Source organism: Vespa mandarinia, chromosome 2 (genome assembly GCF_050613455.1).
Source record: "Vespa mandarinia isolate Hongniang chromosome 2, ASM5061345v1, whole genome shotgun sequence".
NCBI lineage: Eukaryota > Metazoa > Arthropoda > Insecta > Hymenoptera > Vespidae > Vespa > Vespa mandarinia.
The window spans coordinates 19,576,932-19,600,698 of NC_140811.1; the positions used below are offsets into that span (position 1 = coordinate 19,576,932).

The 23,767-nt window shown below is 43.3% G+C and overlaps 3 protein-coding genes and 1 long non-coding RNA gene across 6 annotated transcripts; 2 read left to right on the forward strand and 2 right to left on the reverse strand.

Annotated features, from left to right (window-relative positions):
• Positions 1-622: 622 nt before the first annotated feature.
• Positions 623-23,669, forward strand: LOC118444340 (uncharacterized). The gene is made up of 4 exons (XR_014983843.1): positions 623-993; positions 1,225-1,357; positions 22,480-22,536; positions 22,608-23,669. It is a non-coding gene; the product is annotated as an uncharacterized LOC118444340 (long non-coding RNA).
• On the reverse strand, positions 3,041-5,548 carry LOC118446861 (uncharacterized). Of its 2 annotated transcripts, none has more exons than XM_085664642.1 (5): positions 4,835-5,548; positions 4,518-4,766; positions 3,998-4,380; positions 3,769-3,923; positions 3,041-3,694 (listed from the first exon to the last, which is right to left on the reverse strand). In XM_085664642.1, the coding sequence occupies exons 1-5, from the start codon at positions 5,541-5,543 to the stop codon at positions 3,403-3,405; spliced, it is 1,788 nt and encodes a 595-aa protein (XP_085520768.1). In that variant the 5' UTR covers positions 5,544-5,548; the 3' UTR covers positions 3,041-3,402. The 2 variants fall into 2 exon arrangements, with proteins under 2 accessions (XP_085520768.1, XP_085520767.1); XM_085664641.1 differs by having other exon boundaries at positions 3,041-3,709.
• Positions 8,935-10,049, forward strand: LOC118446558 (uncharacterized). Its single transcript, XM_035877400.2, has one exon. It carries the CDS (start codon positions 8,935-8,937, stop codon positions 9,985-9,987), a length of 1,053 nt encoding a protein of 350 aa, XP_035733293.1. The 3' UTR covers positions 9,988-10,049.
• Positions 12,230-21,477, reverse strand: LOC118445327 (uncharacterized). Of its 2 annotated transcripts, none has more exons than XM_035874685.2 (10): positions 20,798-21,474; positions 18,208-19,904; positions 17,875-18,073; positions 15,099-15,271; positions 14,801-14,863; positions 14,583-14,710; positions 14,113-14,484; positions 13,287-13,630; positions 12,947-13,213; positions 12,230-12,807 (listed from the first exon to the last, which is right to left on the reverse strand). In XM_035874685.2, the coding sequence occupies exons 2-10, from the start codon at positions 19,894-19,896 to the stop codon at positions 12,365-12,367; spliced, it is 3,678 nt and encodes a 1,225-aa protein (XP_035730578.2). In that variant the 5' UTR covers positions 19,897-19,904; positions 20,798-21,474; the 3' UTR covers positions 12,230-12,364. The 2 variants fall into 2 exon arrangements, with proteins under 2 accessions (XP_035730578.2, XP_085520765.1); XM_085664639.1 differs by having other exon boundaries at positions 12,720-12,849; positions 20,798-21,477.
• Positions 23,670-23,767: the final 98 nt, after the last annotated feature.

Sequence of the window (23,767 nt, forward strand, 5' to 3'; positions counted from 1 at the left end):
GGGCCGCGGAAGGTAGGGTAGGCCGTTTACCATCTCTTTCTATCTTCTTTTTTCTTTTCTTTTCTTTTCTTTTCTTTTCTTTCGTTCAATAACCACGTAGAGCGATAATCGGAATCGAATATGAGCTTATTGCGTGTTACCATCTTTATTCATTTTATTATCAAATACGTGTAATTTCACTTGTTGATTTTAATCTTAAGAAAAATTAGTACTGCTTTCGAAATAATCCATAAATATTAAGGCCGCGTTGCACGAATATATGTCTTTTCGTAATCGCCTTTTTAAAACATTTCCATCGGTTTTTAGGAAGATGTGCTTACGACAGATCGAACGAAATCCAGTCTGGATCGTTTTACCGCTCGAATGACCAAGCGAACATCGCATTCCCCCTCGATAGTCATTCTTTCTAGGAGAGAACTCAGTGCCAAATAAATACCACAGCTGGTTAAGCCGTCGCTAAAAAAAAGATATTTACCTACATATATATGTATATATATACATACGTATGTATATACCTTTGTTTTGACAACAAATTATGAGGAAAGTCGAAAGAATCGTACTGGCAAAGAACGACCGCCGAACTATCGGCCCTAGTTGTACGACCTACCAGCTTGCCGGAAAGTTTACTTAACACGATTTCCTATGGAGAGGATCCTTATTTCTCCCATTAGCGTACGAGTTAATATCGTAGTCGGGTATATCGTCGTAAGTTTCTAAAAAACATGGAAATCGAATATACATCGATCTCGTCTCCATCGATCGATTATCTCCGAGTTATCGATAAACGTCAATTTATGAGACAAGTAATATTCCGTTTCTACGTGTTTCTTCGTAATTACGTTATTACATAAGGAGGCGGTTAAAACTCGTCGTTGAATGAGAGAACAAAAGCTCTGCAAAAGTATTATAGAGTTCACGCGACATGCTTGATCATATTCTTAATGATACTCGATTTACTATTAACGGGATCATCGGGATCGAAGGTATCCTCAGGTATTGATTTTTTATACCCGTTGACATAAAATAAGCGGCTCTCATAATCGCTCTTATCATCCTACGCCGGATATCTTTTGAAGAATATATTGCTGATTTTTTCTAAATACGAATAAATGATAATAGGACGTTAGAAAGTATATGCGCCTAGACCGAGTTTAAGACTTTTCGGAATACCGGTCCAAAGTGATCGAACTTGATACTAATTATGGATATCTATTCTTGGCCTAGGTTAGAACGCGACAAGGACGTTTGCAAAATCGGTGGCCGAAGGGCTTCGCTTTCTTCGAGGCAGTTTCTTCGAAAAGCAGAGATAATTTTATTATCTCTGTATGTAAACATATTTAGATTGCTACTATAATACGTAAGTATTACGTATGTATTACCTTCGCCATAATATTCCCAATTGTTTCTTTAATTCCTTCATTAGGATCAAGTGAACGAACAAATATTGTTGCTTATTGTTCACCATGTTGGCCCGTTTCTTTCTGAACGTCATGAAATTTATTCGTTCGCGACTTCGTCTTTTCCTCTCGCTTATCCCTTTCGACCGTTGGACGTCTCAGACAAATGTCGCATAAAATAATGATCCTGGTTCTACTTACAATCTGGCGCTATAGTGAACGACCATGGGTCCGTTTCCAATTTGCGTTGCCAAAAGATTTTTTTTTCAAATAGATGACGACGGAGTGCGTGTACATCGGTGTACTCCGTGATCGGGCCATGCCGTATAATGCAAATGTTCGACCTAGTTTTCAAAGCACGATTTAAACGACCCGACTCTTATGTAGAAATATAGTTGGATTCTTCGTTGGAAAGTTCACGCATTTTATCTCATCTCCGTGTTCGAGCTTCGATTTACCTTGGGAATTTCCTCATCGCACGTTACGTGGAAGATTCTAAAGGTGTAGTCGGCGAACACGTTATGCTTGGCGTTAAGGACCGTTACGTCACCGTATTTCTTCTTCTTACCGATGTCCGCACCGATATTTTTTCGCATTTGTTCTGTCGCGAAAGGCGACGAAAGCTTAACGCGACATATCTTTCAAAAGAAAAACTTTTATATGCACGGATGCAATTATTTTCCGACGACATTGGTGAGCATGGAAATAACGAGGATCATTCCTCCGAGGATCACTCCTCTTGTCGGACCATGCGCCAGAAATCGATAATCGTGCCTTTGATCCTTGAGTCGTTATCTAACGTTTCTCCTTTTGGTAACCATTTTCTCATATAATTTGAAAGCAAGCAACGTTGGATCATTAAAAGATGAGTTTCTAACGAACGAGGACGCTCCTAGCGAAGTCATATTCTCTCACCTTGATGTAATTGGCGTTGATGTAATCGGAGAAAGGGCCATCCGGGAGTTTCTTCAACACCACTCGAGTTTCGTCATCTAAGAAATTCAACGGGTTTTCATCGGTGTGTAGCTAACTGAATTCATTTGCCTCTAAATTATTTTCGATATCCTATTTACACGTATGCATCGTCAACCATACGTTCTCTCTACTCCAAACGAGTGAAGTTTAAAAATAGCTCGTATTGCTTGCCCAATAGATCCGACTTTTTCACCTAATCCTCAAAGTCCTTATCTTTCATCGGCATAAGCGGATCATAATTTTCGGTGGTTTCAATCACTCGCGAAACGTCATCCGTCATGACACGTTGATACAACGAAAAATGTCTTTCCGACGAAACCGCTCTCTTGGAATTTTTGCGCCTTCGTACGTTCTCAAAATGTACTGAGTACGACGTCTGAGATCGACGAGAGAATAAAGGAAAAAATATAGACATTAATGTTGGATAATATTAAATGGAATAAAGAGAAATCCGTGCCATCGATAAAGATTAAATGCAATGAGAAGGACGATGAGAAATACCACGATTGAAATTGGCCAGATCTCGGATCGCTTCGATACGTAGGTCGAGCGAATCGATTATAAAAATTCGATCACTATAAAAACTCGACTATAAAGATCGAATCCACGATAAGGTACTTTACATCTGTTTGGAAATAAATAATATTCTTGGTGACGAACGTAGAAATTTTATTAGACTGTCGGTTCTTACAATCTACGAAAAGTACAAGGCCACTTGGGTCATAGGAATTGGATGATACGAGTCTTCTTATACCTACTTTTCGCGCGCACGTACACCGCACATCGTGAAATCGATTTTGGCTTCTTCAATGAACTTTTGACGTATCGCTGCTTAAGAGTAAACGATTTAACCGTTGTCGCTCGTAAATACGAAAACACTTTCCAACGTATACTCCATGCATGTCGGCTGGATTAAGATACGTTGTGTTATTTCTAATCGCAACGACGATCCAAAAATGAATATGCCGTCTGCCTTGAACGAATCCAATTCAATATATTGACGAGAGTCCATGAAAAGTTGTTAAATGACTCAAGATGACAGCCGAGGGATCCAAGAGTGCACTCTTCTGTGTCTACCCAAGTTACACTTTGGCGTTAACACGGCAAGGAGCGCGAGGCTGGCACCTAAAAGTGAAACTCCGCACAAAGCACCGGCTGTGACGTCGTGAAGAGGAGTTCCTGGTCTGGGCGATTTCGCAGCGAGTAACAAGAGTCCGGCGCAGCTCAGTGCCGAGAGTCCCGCGAGACCCAGCCCTGTCCAGGTTCTTCTTAAACTTCTGCAAGCTCCTGCTAGAGCGCAACAGGCACCGCAACCGACGGCACTGTCGAAGTAATATCTAAAAATGGAGACTTTATTATCTTCACTTTGGCGCGCTTAACTACTTGTCTCTCTTACCTTCTTCCTTGCGTCCAAGATAGGTAAATAGCAAGACCGCAGGTTAAAACGCCTACCAATACGAGCAAGAGCGGGGCATTTCTACGATCATTTTTCTCCAATGCGCTTACCAGTGTCGTATTAACCTCGCTATGCGGCGGAGATAACGGTGGTACCTGAGGTAAAGGAAGAAAGATTTTCTCTCTTTTTTTCTCGAGACAAGATTTCCAAGTCTTTCGACGTTACTTACTACGGCGGTCCTCGCGATAAACGCGCTCTCCACGCTCTGATAGCCGCTCCTCTTTTGATCAGCCGGAAGTACTTGATACCTCGGAGAACCGGATACCATTGGCATAGATTCCGGACCGTTTTCGAGATATCCATAACGAGGCGGTGGCTCTCCGTAAACCATCGACGCAAGATCGACCGGAGCCGTACCAACGTAACGAAGTTTGCCGCAATTACTGGCTGGACATACGTCCCGTTGTCGGGATGAGTTTTCAACGAGGGGTAAACACCTCCTTGCCGAAGGTTCTTTGTTCGGTGTCGAGGTTTGAGGGCCATTCGTTGGAAACGCTCGATTCTGCGGAGTTCCTTGGGGAGTCGTACGAGTGGTCGGGCTAAAGGTACGACCTATGAGAGAGAGAAAGAGAGAGAGAGAGAGAGAGAGAGAGAAAACAGAAAAGAACGGGTTATCATTACTTACTGAAGACCACTGAAGACCACTGAAGACGGTCGTATGAAAAATAATAGAAGGAAATGGCGCGTACCGCTTGGTGATCCAACTGGGGTGAGAGCTCTCCTTTGTGGCGTACCGGTTTGATTCACGCTCTGTTGCCTCTTAGGCGATAGGGTTCGTTCCTCCGATCTAGACCTTGGCTTCCGTGGAGTCGTCAATATCTCATGAAGTCTTTTCGTCGCCAGATTATTCCTTGGCGACGTCGGGTATTCCTGTTGAAAATTCCTTTCCGGTAGGGCCGGAGGATCTTCGTCTTGCAGAGGTACTCTCGCGTAACGACCTAACAATAAGATAATCTCAAATAAAATGTTCGTTTTTCGATCGAATTGATAATAAAAATTGCTTTACCCTGAAGCGTGTTTACGCTACCGCGTCGTACCGGTGAAATTCGTCTATCGATCGAAGCACTTCTCGTGACGTCGTTGTTGTCGTTGTTGTCATTGTCGTCGTCGTCGTCGTCGTCGTCGTCGTCGTCGTCGTCGTCGTCGTCGTCCGGATAATCGAGTTCACCCGGTACGATCGCGTATCTTCCGCCATTGTTCTGGTTTATCTGTATCCGTGGCAGGCCCCGTCGTCCATCGTCTTGGTTGAGCGGCGGCGCGGAACGTTGCCGTTGCACCTGCTGGCGCGGAATGAATTCGTACCTAATGGAAGGCCTTCTCTGCACGTGACCCCTTTGCTCCTCCTGAATGTACTCGTACCTCGAGGATTGTCCATACCCGATTACGTTACGATCTTCGATCGGCAAACTTGCATATCTCTTGTGCGCCGGATCTCTATTCTCATTCAAATAACAATATCGCCTGTGCTCTCTGGCCTCTCGCGTCTCGATTTGCCTCTCGATTCGTATTTCGGCATTAGCCTGAAACGCGGGATTGCTTTGGCCGCACTGTAAATGCATTTGCAAAGGCGGCGGCGGCGGTGGTAATTCGTCGGTACTTTGAAATTGTGGCGGAGGTGGTAGGTTCTCTCTGTCGTCCGGGATGTATTCGGATTGACGACAAAACGATGGATTCGTATAGCAATGCACGGGTGCCGGTTCGGACGTTTGTGCCATCGTTATTTCTCCGTTTCTCTCCCTTTCGTTCTTTTTTTACGCTTTTATTCTTCTTCTTACTATCTTCTCTATTTCTCCTTTGAAAAGTTCTCGAAATATATCTTTGTTGTTTACTAAACTACACACAGGATAGAATTCTTCAGGATCGGTTAATGAGTATCAGAAGAACCGTGCTCACATAAGAGGGCGATCTCCAAGTTTCCAAGGAAAAATTCACGCTTCGAATCGGCGAGATTTTCACTTCCACGGTCAAACATTCTTTTTTACACATTTTACAAGATCGCTATGATTCACTAAAAGGTCCCTATGATTACAGGTTATAAAAATAAAAATTTTTTTCCTTCGTTTTCTACTTCGACGTCCGATCCGTGCTCGAGCGTTGCCTTCGATAAACTGCCGGACGCGGATTCCCTTAAGAGCAGATGCGCGAAGGGCGGTCTCTCGGCGCGCCTTATTTTCCTCCGTGTTTGCGTGCGCACAGAACGTAGAGGGGTTGTCGCGTCCGTACTACGGGTCCGGTGTCCCTTCGCGAAGAAGGGCCCCATCGCGTTCTCCTATATGGTACGCTCCCCTTCTTCTCTTATTTCCTTCCCTTCCGTTGCGTACCCTTATCGATCTTTTACGAGCCCTTACCGAGTTTATGCGCATCGAGGAATTTTCACGTAGGCATTCGCTCGGCATTTTGCGGACTCTTTAAAATTTAAATGTCTCACCCTTTAAATAATCCTTCGATACGTCGATTATGAATTTCTACCAGCATATTTTTTCTCTCGACTCGTTCGACGCTATCTCTATTGGTTTTCTAACTAAAAGATAAAAATAAAGGATAAACATAAAATTATTCTTTGATTATTCATAATAGTTTATTATTATTTTTGGTTAAATCTTCGAGTATACTATCTCATCTCTTTATCGCGATATTCAAGGGCCACTTTAAGCCACGTAGGGTATTTCAACGCGAACTTTGTCGCTCTCTTGTATTTCGAGTATCAACGGTCTGTTATAGATAGAGGAACTCGCGTGGAATGTACCGTGTTCGATTTGTGGACAGCTGCCGCGACCGTTGGGACGCGTGCCCCAATCGCAACAGCTGCTCCAATACAAATGCATTTCGGTCACAAACAAGCTCTTTATCGTTCCCTCTTTCTCTCCCTTCCGCGTATACTAAGAGAGAGAGAGAGAGAGAGAGAGAGAGAGAGAGAGAGAGAGAGAGAGAGAGAAAGTCGTTGAAGCGTCAGCGTTAACGGCCGAAAAGTCAGGGAACAAACGGAAAGCGTCGGTATTTTTTTTTCCATTATTTCGCTCGATCTCGATAGCAAGTAAGAAGAAGGAAAGTATCTTCTCCATTTCCTTTTTCAAGTAGTATCTAGTCGGAAACTCGCCTTTTTTTTTGCAAACTTTCCCGACATGGCACATCGTTTAAACTGGTCGAGTGAAAGCGATGGGAAAAACGATCGAAATTGAGATCAATTGCGAACGAAAAAGAACTAGCGTATAAGCGAAAGATTTTTCGTTTTCGATCGACGACGACGTTTCTTTTTAAATCATACACCGCTAGTGGAGTCGATCGATCGTTCTTGCTTTGGTGAGCGTTCTAAGGCGGTGCTATTTATCTCGGTTTTACGTAAGAACGAGTTTCGATGCGACGACGCCTTTAACGAGATCGTTGTCGCCGATCGCGATAATCGCGATTCCGCGATCGATCAGAATTTGTTTTTTTGATGGAAAGTGCAAGCCGTTCTCCTTCGGCTCCGCTCGGTCGAGTTTTCTTTCATACCGCGTTATCGAGAAAGTTTCTTTCTCCTTTTTCCTTTTACTCCTCTCGTTCCATCGCAAAATCCAGATATAATAACAACAAAGTTGCATGGAAGTCTTGCGGTCTGTCGATTTAGGCCAACTTTCTCGGCTAACGTTAATTACGGGCAAACGATGGTTAATCGCTATCGATTATCCATCTGTTGACTATGTCAAAATCCTTATTAGAATAACGATTGTCACGGTAAATAAAGAAAAATATCAATTTTCAAGATAATATGCAAGAAGAGACTAATGGCGCCAAACATTGTCGTCCCACGCGTGCCTCGGCACACACAACCGTGCCATTTCGTCGAACGAATGATAGACCTTTCCGAATGATTGACCGAGCGGAGAATCCGCGGAGAATACGATGGTCATCTATAGTTTGCGTATTATTTCTATAAACGATGTACGAGCGAAAAGGTCGAGAGTTAAGGTTTACACGTTTAAACGAGCAACAATAAAGGTTAGCACGAGCTAGTACGAGCTATCCTCTCCCCGAGGACCATGGGGATATATTTCCTCTCTGAAAGTTATCTTTGATTCTAACGTAATATCCACACTAAAGTCGTGCGCATTTGCGTAACACCTAACGATAGACTAAATTTTTCTCTCTTTCAGAAGATTATCGATGATATAAAGTAATTGAAAAGGAAAAGATATCGTCGGTGATTCGCAATATTTTTATATTTCTTCTATTTTCTATCGTGAAACTGCACGAAAGTAACGATCTGTGTGAAGCGAGCTTAACGTAACACTGGAGGATACGAGTATATCTATCCGTCGGTCTCTGTTGTCCCTTTCACTGCAAGTCGCTCGCGTGGGAGGTACGTAGAGAAGTTTGTAGCAATTTCAACCGAGACTAGTACTTTACTCCTATCTCTCAGTTACCATTCAAACGTCTACCGTGAAAGATCTCTTTTACGTTACGATCGGCGAATTATCTTGATAAATTTCTTCGGCTCGAATGACCGATCGTGTCATATACGTGAAACGCTTAAAAGATCTTTAACGAATTCGCGAGAGAGGGGGAAGGTAGAGAGAGAGAGGTAGAGGTAGAGAGAGAGAGAGAGAGAGAGAGAGAGAGAGAGAGAGAGAGAGAGAGAGAGAGTTGATCGCGCTTGCACCGCGCGCAACGTAACAACGATAATAAAATATTTTACGGAATATCCGTTCTCGAAGGAGAACGACTGTGAAACGGAAGCGACGTCTGAACAAAAAAGACTCGAAGAATAATCGCGTCGCTTCACAATCGGTCGCACTTGCATAACGTTAATTAAGGGAAAAGAATGGAGGCAAGGAGGATTAAGAAATTGTTACGCCTCTGTGAGATCCTCGTCTGATTGGTTGTCTAAACGAATAGAATATCTTTCTACGTTGCTAGAGATTGCAAATTCGCGATAGAAAGCGAAGAGAGTATATTTCTTTTATCCGCGATCGAATTTAAAAGCGTATCCTTCTGCGTTCAGAATGAGCCCGATCGAGCAGGCAAAGACCCTCGGCTCGCTCGAGCTTCGCTTGTGACGCGCGTCATGTGCGGAGTGCATAATCGACCCAACCAAGACGCATCTGACGCATTCAAAGGCGAAAAACAATGGAAAACGTTTACGTGATAAAAGTGAAGACGAAGCCGGCTCTCTCGTCGTTGTACCCGTCGGAACGACGTTATTCGGCTTCGACCGTCGGTGGCCTTGCTCTGGTACATTTTGGCTTAGGCGCCCTTTCCCTACTTCTAGGCACCCTGGCGCTCTCCGTTCAGGGAGCGATATTATCGATAGCCTGTTTGGTACCGTTCGTCGCGGGACTCTTAGCCTGGAGAAGATGGTACATCGATCGAAATATAACCATTTTCTTTTCTGCAAATCTCTTCTCGTTGCTGGCGGCCATCCTTTGCCTCGTCGTGACCATCCTCGATATCGCTGCTGTTGCAGAGACCAATAATGGATCTCTCTGGCCTATGGAAAAGATTCTTCGTAGTTCGAGCGATCCTTTCGTTATCGATAATAATAACAACGTCACCGCTCTCGTCGAGGAGACCACGATGAAAGTAGAGAAATACGTTAACGAAAGCGACAGGGGACTTGCCTACGACGATCTCAAGGGAGAAAGTTCTATATTGTACGAAAGAACCATGCCAATCTCGGGTAACGAACTGGAAAAGGAATCGGAAAATAAGAGCAAAGAAGTACCCCTTGACAGAGACAAAGTTTTATCCTTTTGGCGAAAAGATCGGATCGGCGAATCCTCGCAGACGGAAACGCTACTTAAGGTGAACGTACTCGTTGCTTCTCTTTTGGAAGTATTTTGGTCCCTTCTCAGTGCGAAGATAGCTCTACGTGGTATGATGAATCGATTTCCGGACATCGATTACGGTAACAACAACGTCGTTAACGACAACGATTCGAAGAGGGTCGCTTCTGCAGGACACAAGAGAAAGCATCCACCACCACCGAGACCGGATATATTGGATCACGATCATGGATTATCCGATAGCGCGTTAAATATCAATTCTATGAGCTCCGTTCAAAGCGCTGCACCGAATCCTGCACTTCCCTTACCCGAATCTAGCAGAGAGTTTCGTGAAAGGGTCGAAAGATTCTTAGCGAATCAAGCAGCTCTCAGAATCGTCGAGGGATCTTGTACGTAATTAATACGAAGAGGAAGATGCAAAAGAGACTTGATTCGTTCACCGCGATCTCAAAGTATTACGATTATTCTCCTTAAAATATAAGTAGATAGGTTGTTATAACAGGGTATACACCATATATACGATACATATACAATATATGTATATATCGTTATCGTAAGGATAAATCGGCTAATTACTTGTCCCCGAAGTAGACGACTAAAAATATTCTCTAAGCTAGTTATACTTACGTAATCGGTGTCTGGTAACGGAACGAAGTAAAGCCGCCGCCGCCGCCGGCACGTCTCGGCAGACTCGTGTACGGTTAAACGACGGTAATTATTTGTAACGAGCGTACGCTCTAAAAGAACGAGCTTCTAACGTCTTCTCCACGTACCAATGCCGAACAACTCCTCGGGATTACTTTATCAGCGGGCTGCGATCTCGTTAATTAAGCGTTCCGCGCTTCGCTTTAATGAAACTTTTAAACGTGCAATCTCGCGTCTACGATGCTTATATTAATAATTATTGTAACCGTGCGATCCCGCGCCACTGCCTGCGCGATATATTGTATTTATCAAGGCCTCGGTTTTAACCGTGATATTGGTCTGCTCTGATTCCTGATAATCGAGGAATCTCCTTTGTAAATCTTTCTCGATGGTTTTTAAATTTGAATCGGGAATCGTCTATGCGTACAAATTACAATTGTCTACAACAGTTACGTTCACGAAACGATCTTTTAGCGTTTTTACCAGCGAGTCTGCAATCGCGATCGTACGATCGATTTTGAACGGTAACGTGCCAGCTTGCCTCCTTCTTGCCGTAATCCAATGCATTGCGACAGTTCGACTCTCGCGAGGCCCCGTTGCGAAATCTTATAATCTGATATTGGCCAATGCTAGAGGCGCTAGAGTTCAAAGTAAAGAAAAAGACAATTGCGAATAATGGCAGCTCTAACTTGGATCCCGGCATTCCTCTTTCGATATACTTTTCCTACGTGCTTTCATCGAACTTCCATTCTATTCGATTTTCTCTCTCTCTCTCTCTCTCTCTCTCTCTCTCTCTCTCTCTCTCTTCTCCTTTTTCTTACAAAACAAAGCTTTATTCTCTGTAATCGTTAATTACATTGTTTCATGGCGCATTGGGTTTTCTGTTATCTACGTTCTTCCTTTCTCTTTCTTAAGGTACACTTCATCGAGTAAACAACGTTAAACTATTTTTTCAACTATCCAACCTTTTTCATTGTCTATCTACCTGCGCGTCTAGTTCTCTCTTTCTCATCTATTCCTTGCGATATAAAATTATGCCATTTATGAGTTTAACTTCTTGACGATCGACAACGGGAAATAGATGATCGATAATATTTCTACCTATTCTTAAACGCGATCGTTATCCTTGGTCCACCTGAATTGTGTACAGTACGTATGTGTTTATTACGTAGGTACTTGCTTACGCACCGAAAGATGTATATATCTTTAAAAGCTTGGTAAGTCGAACGAAATCGAATGAAAGTAACGATTGTTGAGCGACGTAGCGCGTCAACGTCGAGTTCTTAAAGCGCGAGAGAACTTTTTTTAAACGAGTGCGCACGCGTTCATTGAAACAAAATATTTGACTACTAATCGTAAGTAACGGTAAGAGTCGTTCGATAACGACTTTATCGAGAACAATTAATAAGCGCTCGGATTAATTAAGACTAAAACATCTAACGAGATAATGGCAAGAGTAAAGCACACTTTTGTACATGGACGTTTCCTTTAGCGATATATCGGATGAACGACGACGAGGATCGTCGAAGGGTCCAATGAGCGACGCACAAACGCGCACTCACACAGACGGAGACCACACACCAATAACATATTCGCGACAATTACCTAATTAAAGTCACAGTTGCGTCTACGTGTGGCATTCGTTAGTACATCGGACAAGCCTCTTTCGTTCGTTGGTTTTTATTACAATGTTCGTTTAGAAAATAAAGGTGTAACTTTCCTTCTTACGATATACTTAAATAATAGTAACGATTACTACGAGCAACCATGAGCGACATCGTTGAGTTCACTATTAATTATCCTACATCTCTCTACGTTATTTACTATTTCCTCTAACTAGACTGATCTCGTCTTCCATCGAAAATGAATACATTAAATAGCGCGCACCTTGGCATTAAAGAATAATTTTATATATGGCAACGTCGTTTCAGTCTCCATCGTCGAAGATCGAGGATACGAACGAAAAAGATCGACGAAAGTTTGCTCGCGTTCGATCTTCTCAACTGATCCAAATCGTTCTTAAATACGCGATTCCTCCACCTCCATCCTCCGATTCTCTCCTTCCGAAAAAAAAGAAAAGAAAAAAAAAAAATAAAAAACAAAGAAAAGAAAAAAGAAAGGGAAACCGATTACACGTTAACCGGTCGAACGTTATCGTCCGATTGTTGTTGCTCGGCACTTTGCCAGCCAGAATCCAAGGTCGTGGAATCGCTCAAACAACACTGAGGTGCCTCCTCTTCCTGACCGCTGTGATAGTCCCTGTAATCCCTGTCCCTTGGACGATCAGTCTCCTCTTCTCTGAAATAACTCGACGTGGCAGCCTCTTCCTCAAGCTCTTCGTCTTCTTTCGGCGCGTAATACGAATAACGAGCTTGCTGAATGACCTCGTATTGAGCATCGGGTGCCAAAAAGGGGCCCCTAACGTTTCTAGGCTCGTCGCTATTGGCATAACTATCGGACGGTATGTCGCCACCGTCCGAGGGCAACGGAAGAGGAAGTCTCGATCGTTTTGACAGCTGTCGCTTGCCCAAACGAGCTGCCAAATAATCCACCCCTTCCGAATGTTCGGTCCCTGAAACCAATCGATCGCCGAAAATGATCGGTTATCGATCATCTTATTGGATGAAATTTACATGAAGAAAACGAAAAAAAAAGAAAAAAAAGAAAAGAAAAAGAAAAAAAAACGAATATCTGTCCAAAAGAAATTTTACCTTCTTTCTCAACAGCCAGATCATAGAAGCTACTCTCCGGGCCGCAACAAGAGGAAACATCGCCGAAATACAATTCACTTTCGGATTGTTTCGCAGCGGGATTGGGTTCCTGTTGAAAAGCTCCATTCTCGACACCTTTCAGGGGTTTCCTAGCTCTCCTACCCTTCATAGTCCCGTCGTTTCCGCCCTCGGGATCGGTACTATTCGATATCTCTTCGGCGTTCTCGTAATTGTCCGAGGGACGTTTCGTCGATCTCGATCTGTGATCTGCAAGGGAACGATATTACGATTAAGAATTATCGTCCCGTATAAGGTTGAGAAGCTTTCGTTGGTGTCTAACCTTCGTTGTTGTCAAAATTGTCGATTCTCTTGCTCATCCTCGGCCTCGCATCCGTGACTTGCGGCCTACGAGCTGGACTGTTTGGATCGCTGTAAGGCGGCGGCGGGCCCCAGAGAGGAACCGGTGTCTCCAAAACGCTATAGGACGCTGTACTCGTCGTATAAGGTCCATTGGGTGTATTAAGAACGGAATAAGGGCCGCTCGACTGTGAATTTAGGACGCTATAAGGGCCAGCCGCGTTGTCGGCGTTAGTCTCGGCCTGTCTCGTTTGCGTGTGGAAGCCGTAATTCGAATCGGGACTCGGGGCTGGTCCTCTCGATCTAGACCACGGTAATCGCCATCGTCTGAAATAAGACGATGCATCAGTTCTGAGTTGTCTCGTTGGACGTTAGATGGGACGCGAGACATGAGATGAGAATGGCAAAAAGCGGGACGCGCGTCACGGTAGGTCCGTACAAAAATCACCGACGACTCGTAGATCGTATCACGCGGCGTCTCTAACGTTGTACGTTTTTATTATCGCGAGGCCTCCCCGTAGCCAAACGCGTTTATCGTCGTTCGTAATTTATTTCCGTAGAACGAAGAAATACCAAACGGAATGCCGACTTTAATCGATTCCATACATTAGCGGTTTACCCGAAGCTCTCGACGGGACCGACGTCTCGTTTAGGAGTTTATCTCACTCTCCTTTCACGATATTCGTGGAATTTGCCAACCGGAGAGAAGCCCGAACCGGTGGTGATAGGTACGAAAAAGTAGTCGGTTGCGTCCGTACAAAATCAAAAGTAGAAAGTCCCTACTGCGCGAATCTGTTTAGGGACGTTACCTCGAAGGCGCCAAGTCCGGATTCGGCGTGTAGAGATTTCCTGGCGTTTGGGCCCACCACGGACTGGCCCCGCCGCAATCGTTGCAACATCCGCAGGAAGCGGTCGGTGGGCCGACCGGCCCGCCTTGACCGTACAACGATCTGCATCTGAGCTCCAGCTGTTCCCAATACATCTTTTTCTTTTCGTGACTCAATAACTGATAAACCAACATGCAGGAGAATATGCAGGCAAGTATCCCAGCTACCGAGACACCAAAAAGGGCTCTTAGGCAAGCGTAAAGGGCGCCGTGAACGGCTTCGCAATGCGGAGTACCCTCGAACAGTACACCGGGATCTCCCTTCGATTGCGGTGCACCGTAACACGTGCACGATCTAAGAACAATTTTATCTCACGTATGAATGTGTTCGAACGTTCGACTCGTACAATGATTCTACGATACGTCATATCATAATGGCTCTTTCCTTATTACCTGGCTCTTTCCGTATAAACGCATTCTCGAAGACCTTGCAATCGGGACATGTGAATCACCGTCGTAGTGACCGTCACGAGAACGCAGACCAGGGCGCACACAACGCCAACCGAGCCGCAGACTTTCATCTGCAATAATTACGCGACATCCCCAATGTCTTCCTTCCTTATCGCTTCCTTATCTGCATTAGATTTCCTACATTGACTTTTTATACTTACCAAAAGACCGTATCTGTGCTTTCGCCTTGCCAGAAGCATCGTAAATAGTCCCATCAGTATCAACTGCGAAAAAGGCAATAAATAATCTCTTTTCTTTACTCTTTGGCAGATAAAGCGTGCTAACATTTTTATAATTAACGGATAGAATTTAATACGGATGATAAAAGGTCTCGCTCGAAGGTCAATCGAAGGTCTCTTTCTTTGACAATAAAACCGTGAAATGCATCATCGAACGTCCGTTCGATCCCTTCTTACGTAATTTCCATAGATAGAGAGCGGTGTAACCTTTGTCTCTCACCATTATGCCAGGAATGTAAGACGGTACGGTCTCGAAGAGCGCCAAACTGGCCGTGTGTGCTGAAAGGACAGCGTGCACCGCCAAAAAGAGGCTACCGACTGCCGCGCTGAGCCCACCGCAAAGGCAACAAAGAACGACATATTTCTTGCAGCAGCCACCTTCACCGGTATGACCTGCAAAGTTTGACATTCTTTAAAAGGACGAAAAGTTTCTCTTGCTTTTCCCTCAAATTCATCCCTATAATCGAGTATTGCCTTTGATCGAAAAAAAGTCTACATCGGGAGTGGCACTTGACTTTCCATGAAAACACAAAAGGGGGATCGCGTATTTTAAAATACTTTGGATCTGTTATATCGAGTAAAAGCAATAGTCCCTTTACTCTGCTCGTACTCGAGCTCGACTCCCATTGTATATGCTTTCTCGTTATTCGATCGTACACATTCGCATTGGAAATTCTCTCGATGAATACCGGACGCGCAGCATCGATACCTAATACACCTTACTCCGAGAGAACAATGCCGAGTTCTCTCGAGACTCATCGACGTCGGACTTTTTAATCAACTTTATTCTACTAGAGAATATTTCAACGTGACACCAACAAATACGATCTCAGTGAGTGACAGCTATTTGCTTTTGTTATTACACATTTTCGTTAAGTTATATGACGAAAAGTGAACGAAACGTGGAAAATGTATGGTTCTATCCCATATATTCTATCTAATAATATCCACGTACCTATCGGCTTTCTTTGTGAAACGATTTCTTTGTGACCTCTTTCCGATTTTAATCTTCGAAAAAATTCGCCGGAGAAAGAACCTGGAGCCAAGTTTAGCTAGGATCTTACCTTCGACCCATCCGTCGAAAGGAAGAGAAGAAAGATCGTGTTCTCTTTCTTTCTTTTTCTTTTCTTTTTTTTCTTTTTTCTTTTTTCTTTTTTCAAACAATTTTACGAGGGCACAAATTTATGATGCACTTTTACAAATGCAATGACCGGTAAAAGGATTCCGTGGAAAAGATCGACTACCTGTACTACCTGCTCCGTAGTTTAGAAACGAGCGAACGTTTCTTAATAAATCTGTCCTTCCTGTAAAGAACAGCCGAACTCGTTCAGGGAAACTAAGTGAAAAGCTTTCCAATTTTCAAACGCCGTAACTTTATCGATTGTACGAGTAAACAAATCTTTAAATCGTACCGTGCTCAATGATTTTAAACGATACTAACGCAGCCTGACTCGATAGCGCTCTATCCAATATAAATTCGTATTATCTGTTTTCCCTTTCAGAACGATTAATCGTAAAATTTTAAACAGAGAAAGCTAAGAATCGCGATAAAACTGCATAGATAAAACTGGGAAGGTCGGTGGGAATTAACTTTTAAATCTCGTATCCTCGAAGGTATAATAAAAATAACAGAAGGTTTATCTCCTATTATAAATAGACAAACCCAAGAGAATATAATTTCTATACCGTTGTTAATGTGGGACACGCAGAATGTGATTGGAAAAAAGTGGGTAAGGGATCAACGGGTATTTGATAATTTATCAAATACCCCTTTGACGTACTATTTAATCGACGTACCACAGGGGTGCGAGTAACGAGATCTCGGCAAGTGTGCGTGGTTGGCAGAATGAGGTAAATGGGAATGCGAATGTGCCGCCATTGCGAAGGGATAACCCTGGCTGTCTATCTCCATCTCCGTTCCCAGGCGACAGCGAACTATTTGAAGCACCGGATATCCATCCATCTTTGCCGTTGAACAATCGACGATATTTCGCTACTCAAAGCTTCCCTTCAAGCTTCTCTTCCCTAGCTGTTTGCTTTTCCTTCTCGAGGGAAGAATCGAAGGATCGCACGTGGTCGCGAGGATTCACCGTGAGAGCACGTAGAATATCTAACGCGTTGTAACATAATGATCCTGCGAGAGAGCCCAACTCTCGAGCGCACCCTCTCCTCGATATGAACTCTTTGACTTTAAAATGTCAATAGGTAACGGCGATTCAAAGACGTTCCCCCTCTCTCCTACGCGGTCTATTAACGCTGAGGCCTCATGGTTCAAGGTCATCACCTTATTACGCACTCTCCCTTCCTCAAAGTTCACCGATAACGCATTGACCATTCTCCGAATAATCTTGCCAGAACAAAAGCTCCTTCTCCTTCGTAGTAATTCGTCTTTTTATCTTTATCTTTGTCCATTTGTTCCTTCGGAAAAAGAAGTCATTCCACGGACACTAGCGTCGTCGAGCATCTTCCAAAACATGTACAAGTGTTGTCACGAATGACACAAAACGAGCAAGAGAGAAAGAGGAACGAAGAGAGAGAGAGAGAGAGAGAGAGAGAGAGAGAGAGAGAGAGAAAAAGGGGGGGGGGGTTAGGTAGAAAGTCGGGGTACTTGTCACGTTGAGATGTCCCACAGGTGGTGGTCGGCGAATGTGACACGAGAAAATCGTAAATACGATGATGAATGCACCCGGTTGTAACTATTTTCTCGAATCTTCCTCTCTGTCGAGTAATTTCGTTAGTCGCGAGAAAACACGAAAGTAACGTCGTTCGACGTTCCTTTTCCCGTAAGCTCCGACACGAATCGTCCTTCTCTCGTTTGCTCGAGAACAACGACTGGTCGATATATCCGCGAGATCGTCGCGAGCCCTTGCGGTACTCTTTCAAAGTTCGAAGGGATGCATCAGGGTGATATCACTCGATTATATTCGAGTGTCAAAGAGTAAGGCTAAAAGTTCGACTTTTTTGAAAGTAAATGGAAAAAATGCAAAAATACTCGCATTGATTGGCAGTCGCTGCTTCGTAACGTCTCGTTGGTCTGGGAGGTGGTCGAGGAGGTAGAGCCGGAGGTTGATGAGTCCTCGACGTTACTTCGACGATTCCACCGTCGTCGGTCTCACCTTCCGAACTTCTTTTGTTCCCGCTAGCCTGTTGTACGGCGTGACACTGACACTTGCTGTTCTTCGACGGTGCTGACACCTGATGATCGTAAGTCACGAAGCGCGAAATACTTTTGTAGCGCGAGCAAACTTTTTTTTATCGTCAAAGAAAAAAAAAAAAAAAGGAAAAAAAAAGAGAAAAAAAAAGAACAATACTAAATAATATGAACAAACCTGGATCGCATCCACCCTTATCAGGGATGAATTTTTGGTATCGTTGTTTTGCACGTGAGGATGACCATGAGCATGGACATGCCCATGATGATGACCGTGATGTTCATCGAGAGGATGAACTAACGAGGCCGCTCTATCTCTCGATCTCGAGTCAGGGTGCAAAGAGTGGACCTGTTGCAGATGATGATGATGATCGTGAACGTGATCCAGCCTGCTATGAGTCCTGGTATTCGCGTTCGACGAAGAAGATTCGCAGGAGATACCGGAACTCACGTGATGATGATTGATGCTCGAGCGACCAGTCAAGCTACCGGTCGAACTGCCGTGATGTCGAGCGACCAATGGAGTAGCCGATAAACTGGTACTCGCGTTTACTACGTGCCGATGTACGCTCGGCGATCCACCGTGATTCATCATGCTCGAGTTAGAAGAGGTACCGCTGATTGCACTCGATACGGTAGGATGACGATGACTCGCCATAGGTGAACCCTTCTGTCCGGTGATCGATGCCGTCGTCGTTGTCGTCGCCGTCATCGTCGTCGTCGACAACGACGTCGTCGTCGTTGTCATCGTCGTCGTCGTCGTCGCCGCCGTCGCTGTCACCGTCGTCGCCAATGTTGTCGTCGTAGTGGCGATAGGATTAGCGTGATGATGAGAATTTGGATTATTGCCGCCAGCCGTATTGCCGTGATTGATCGTCGCCGGAACGTTACCGGATCCATTTAGACCCGTCGTCGAGCTTCCGTGTATATGACCGACCAAGCCGGTCGCGAGATTTCCATGATGATGTCCCCCCGCATGATGCATCATCGCGGGCCCGTGATGATGAGTCACGTTCGAGGGCTTTACTGTTCCGTGATGATGATGGCTATGCTGTCGCTGCTGGAATCCCTTAAGACCGTCGCTCGCCTCTAGATTCGCATTGGTTCTCGAGTTATCGACGTTGTGCTTGTGTAAATGCACGTGAGAATCGCCGTGAAAATGGCCATGAACGTTCCGTTCCGGCGTATTAGATTCCCCACTGATAGGTATTCGATGATGCTGATAGGTGTTCAAAACCTGTTGTATGTTTTTCAATTTATCCTTCGAGATGTTTTGCTTCGGAGACAAACCACAGGGATCGTCCAATTGTTTTTCCGACGTTTCCTTCGCCGACGTTTCCATCGGATTCGTATTGATATCCGACGGATGACTAGGACTGGACGTCAAACTTTGTCGACTCTCCTGCAAATTCGATGATTCCTGGACTCTTCTCGCCGCCTCGAAGGCAAGATTTCGCGAAAGATCCAAATTTCTTGGACTACACGGAACGTTGCGAGCGTGTCGCGAAAGCGGCGTACTTTGATGTTCCAAAATCTCGACGTTTCTCGCCTTTTCCAAATTCAATTGTTGCGTTTCCTGATGAGACATCGGACTGTCCAATCTTCTTAACGGCTCAAACGCATTCTGTAGTACCTCCAATCCTCGAGGAATTTCCTGACCGCTCGAGATCCTTGTGTTTCCCACGCTTCTCTCCGTTCTCTCCCGTTGCGTCCTCATCGAATTAATGCCGCTCATCGTCGAGCATTGACAAGGATGTTGCTGCTGCTGCTGCTGCTGTTGCTGCTGCTGGTGCTGCTGCTGGTGCTGGCTTCCCTCTAAATCGTTCATTGTGCCTTCCAAATCGTTCGATAACGATGCCTGAGACATGCTGAAATCTAATAGAGAAGAAATTTCATAATTAGTCGAATAAAATTATTTTTCGATCATTCAAAAGTGCAAATTGGAGAGAAAACAAATGTCGAATAAAACGCGTGTGTCAGCAAAAGCGAAAGTTTCTATCTTATAAATCACCCTCGACGATATCTCGTTGAACTTGATAAGTCCTTTCGGATTACAAAAGGTAACTAGACACCGGTTATGCATACAAACTAGTGGACAATAAATATAAAGTCAAATTCGGTATCTCCTCGCAATCCCAGAAGAGTCGTTTCTCTCTCTCTCTCTCTCTCTCTCTCTCTCTCTCTCTCTCTCTCTCTCTCTCTCTCTCTCTCTCTCTCTCTGTTATGACGTAATAATCGAGAACGAAAAAAGAGAGACCTCAACTACTCGTTCGTTTCGAAAGATGAAAATTCAAAACTGACGAAAGTTCTACGCGTGAGAGTTTGTATTTCTCTTTGATTAGTACGCATTCTTCACATATCTTTATACATGTCGAGGAATTCGGTCCAAGGTCACGGTCAAGTTCGATTCCGACGTCTTTTGCTCTCTCTTTCTTTTTTTCTTCCATCGAAGAATAAAAGAAAGAAAAAGTTGCAACGAGAAAAAAGAAAGGAGAATATTGAGCCACCCTAAAGGACGAGGTATTCGCGGCTAAAACTGTGAGAATTTCTTCTATTCTGTTCGAGGAGACTCATGAATGGATACACAGAATAAATTTTCGAGCAAAAGATTTTGATCTACCTACGCTACGAGGTTTAAATTTCATGGGAAAGTCTTAACAAAGAAAGGTAAGGTACTCTGTCCGCCGATTGAAATTCGCACGCGATGTCAAGAGTATTTCCTGCTGGTTGTTCGATTCGTTGCAAGTTAAAAGAAAGGAGTGGCTCACCTGCGGAAGATCGATCTCGACGAGTTAAACTTCTCGATCGAATTTCTCTCGTTCGCCGTCTCCAAAAAAGAAGAAGAAACAGCAGAAGACACCTTCCGCATGCCCGAAACTCGACGAATGTATCCTCAGCGGTAAGAACGTTCTATTTTCGACACGACGTTCACCCTCCTCGTCGTCTTCCTCCTCGTTGTTATTATTTCTCTTAAGAAGGAGCTTCCCTCTGGAAGAGGCCGAAGAGGGCATCTTCTCGAATCCACCCAAATAGCGTCGAAATAGACGCGTTATTCGCTCTATTCTTTCAGGGATGAGAGAAGAAGATTCCTCTCGAATGGATAAAAGAAGAGCATGCACATGCGCTCGCGTGCTCCTTTATTAAGTTTCAATCCGCCATCGTCGAACGCGCACCATCTCTTCTTGAACAAACTTTGATCTTTCTCGCGAATTCACTTAAAATCTATTCACTGATCGACATAAGTAACTGACAGAGAGATGAAATGAGGGTGAGAGAGAGAGAGAGAGAGAGAGAGATAGTGAGAGAGAATATAAAAGAAAGGCTGGCCGGCGATATCGTGAAAGACCGTTGGTGCCTTCCACCTTCACTGCCTGCTTCGTTCTGCCTTGGAATGTGCCTTTGCCCCCTTGCCCTCTTCTCTTCTTTCTCTCTCTCACGCTCTTTCTCTGTCTCTGTCTCTCTCTCTCTCTCTCTCTCTCTCTCTCTCTCTGTCTCTCTCTCTCTCTCCCCTTCTTAAGAGCGAGTTCGAGAGCGAGAGGACCCAAGGGCCCCGACTCTTGTCTCCCCACTCTTCTTGCTTTCTTACGAAGTGGGGAGTCGCTTCGGGAACGTGTCTGATCGCGCCCACCCACTCCTCTCTCCTTTTCGCTGGGACTCGATGGGTACGGCAGATCCTTCCTGTCCTATAACGCTACGAAGCAGGGCCGTATTAAATTTGTTCACGACTAGTTTTATAATGATTTACGCCAACGATGAGTACAAGTGTAATTCTTAAACGATTTTTATAAACAAAATCTCATTTTAAAGCTGAAAGTTTAAATGAAAATATGGTTTTTTTCGAATTTTTGAATAAGCTTCATCTTTTTTGGAAAAAATCGTGTCAAAAAATGATATTTCTTCGAGAATAGTTTATGCGTAAAAATGTAACTTTTCCAAAAATTCGTAAAAGCCTTATCCTTGTTTAAAGTTTTACCTTTAAAACGATACATTGCTCATCAAAATCGATCAAGAATTATGATTAAATTAATTGTTCGTGTAAAGGCTGCTTTCAACGTTTTTCGTGAAAAATATATTTCGTATAGTGGTACCCCTTTGAAAAATCCCTTGAAAGAAAAATTCATACTCCTATTACTGATTTACATATGCACGCTTGAATCGTATTTTTTATTTCCGTAAATGATTGTTTGCTTGTCGCGTGCGATTCTCAAATTTTCTAATCAATTCCAAACGCAAGGAAATGCGTTTCGCAGGGGAAACCACGATAACTCTTCCAGCCGTTCATTCCAATAGGTCTTGTTTTCGCAATTTTTGATGCAGTTTTTTTATGTTCTCGTTGTACAACAACGAAGACTTAAGTATATTTTTGAACAAAATATTTCTTTAATATTTTCAACAATTTCTCATTGCAACAATAGTACTAATAATATTGTTTTTATTTTATTTTTTTCAGAACTTCATTGCAATTATGAGTGGAGCAACGAGGGAATCGATTGTTGCAAGCAATGAAGTCAGTATTTGTTCGCAAAGTTTGTTGCTAAATTTAATGACCGTCGTTAATAAATAATTACTGCGTTTTAGAGTCAGTGCATCATCGAAGAGAATCTCAATCAACTTCTATATCGATCTACCTCAATTTCAACCACCATTAAATTTCGACCTAAATCGCGGATAAGTGATTTCGCAGAACTTTTTAAATAGTAAATAAATTTTTAAGTCCCTCCGATCATATCGAGGACAATTGGTATTGTATGATTTTGGTTGTAGTTATTTCGTAAAAAAGTATTGAGTGACCGCGATAAGATATTCTTTTTATCAATTTTTAGATATTTTCAGATCAACTATCAGATCAATTAATTACCTTTTCTTGTTCGAATAAGCCAGAGATAGGACGAGTCGGGTAATGAAAGCTTTTCTAAGAACGATCTTCCGTATTTTTAACAAAAAAGAATAGTCCCTATTTATTGAAAAGCATAGTCATATAATAATTAAAACGATTATACTAGTTCAATTATTCTAGTTTCTCTTTCTTCTTCTTTCAGCAAGGAAGTATCTCAAATCAAGTTCGATTTCTTTCATTATGCTCGGATAGAGCAATCTTCAAGATGTCTATCCATCGTTATATCACTTTTATCGTTTTCACGCTCGTACGTACGTTCTATCGCATCTTCCGGCTTTTCTTTTTTTCCCCCTTCTTTTATTCCAGGCTAAATAATCGAGGGATGGATTCATCGGTGGGATAGAAGATAATCGGTGAGGTTTCGTTGTATAGTGCGGAGACTATTGCACTTGTAATTCATATTTTGTCCATATCCTCGTCGTTGAAGTCGCATATACTACGAGCGAAAGGTGGTGAATAGCCTCAATGCATTAGCGTGTCACCTTTTACTAACAGATGCCGGCTCGTCCGTTATGCATTTTTTTCCTTTAGACATTTCGCGTTAAGCATACCTGTATGTATATACTTACCTATCAACCGAAAAGTTTTCAGCTAACAAATTATTTGTTCTCTGTACAGTTATCGCGAGTGTATGTTTTTCAAAGTGGAAACGAAAAGATGGGTGCATAAATATATTATTTCTTATCTCTGCAATTATATAATAACGTAAGTCAAGAAAATATTTCTTTTATTCTTCCATTAGTCAGTAAGTATATCTATCTATATGTATATACATATATATATATATATATATATATATATATATATATATATATATATGATATACGTATGTGCTGACTAA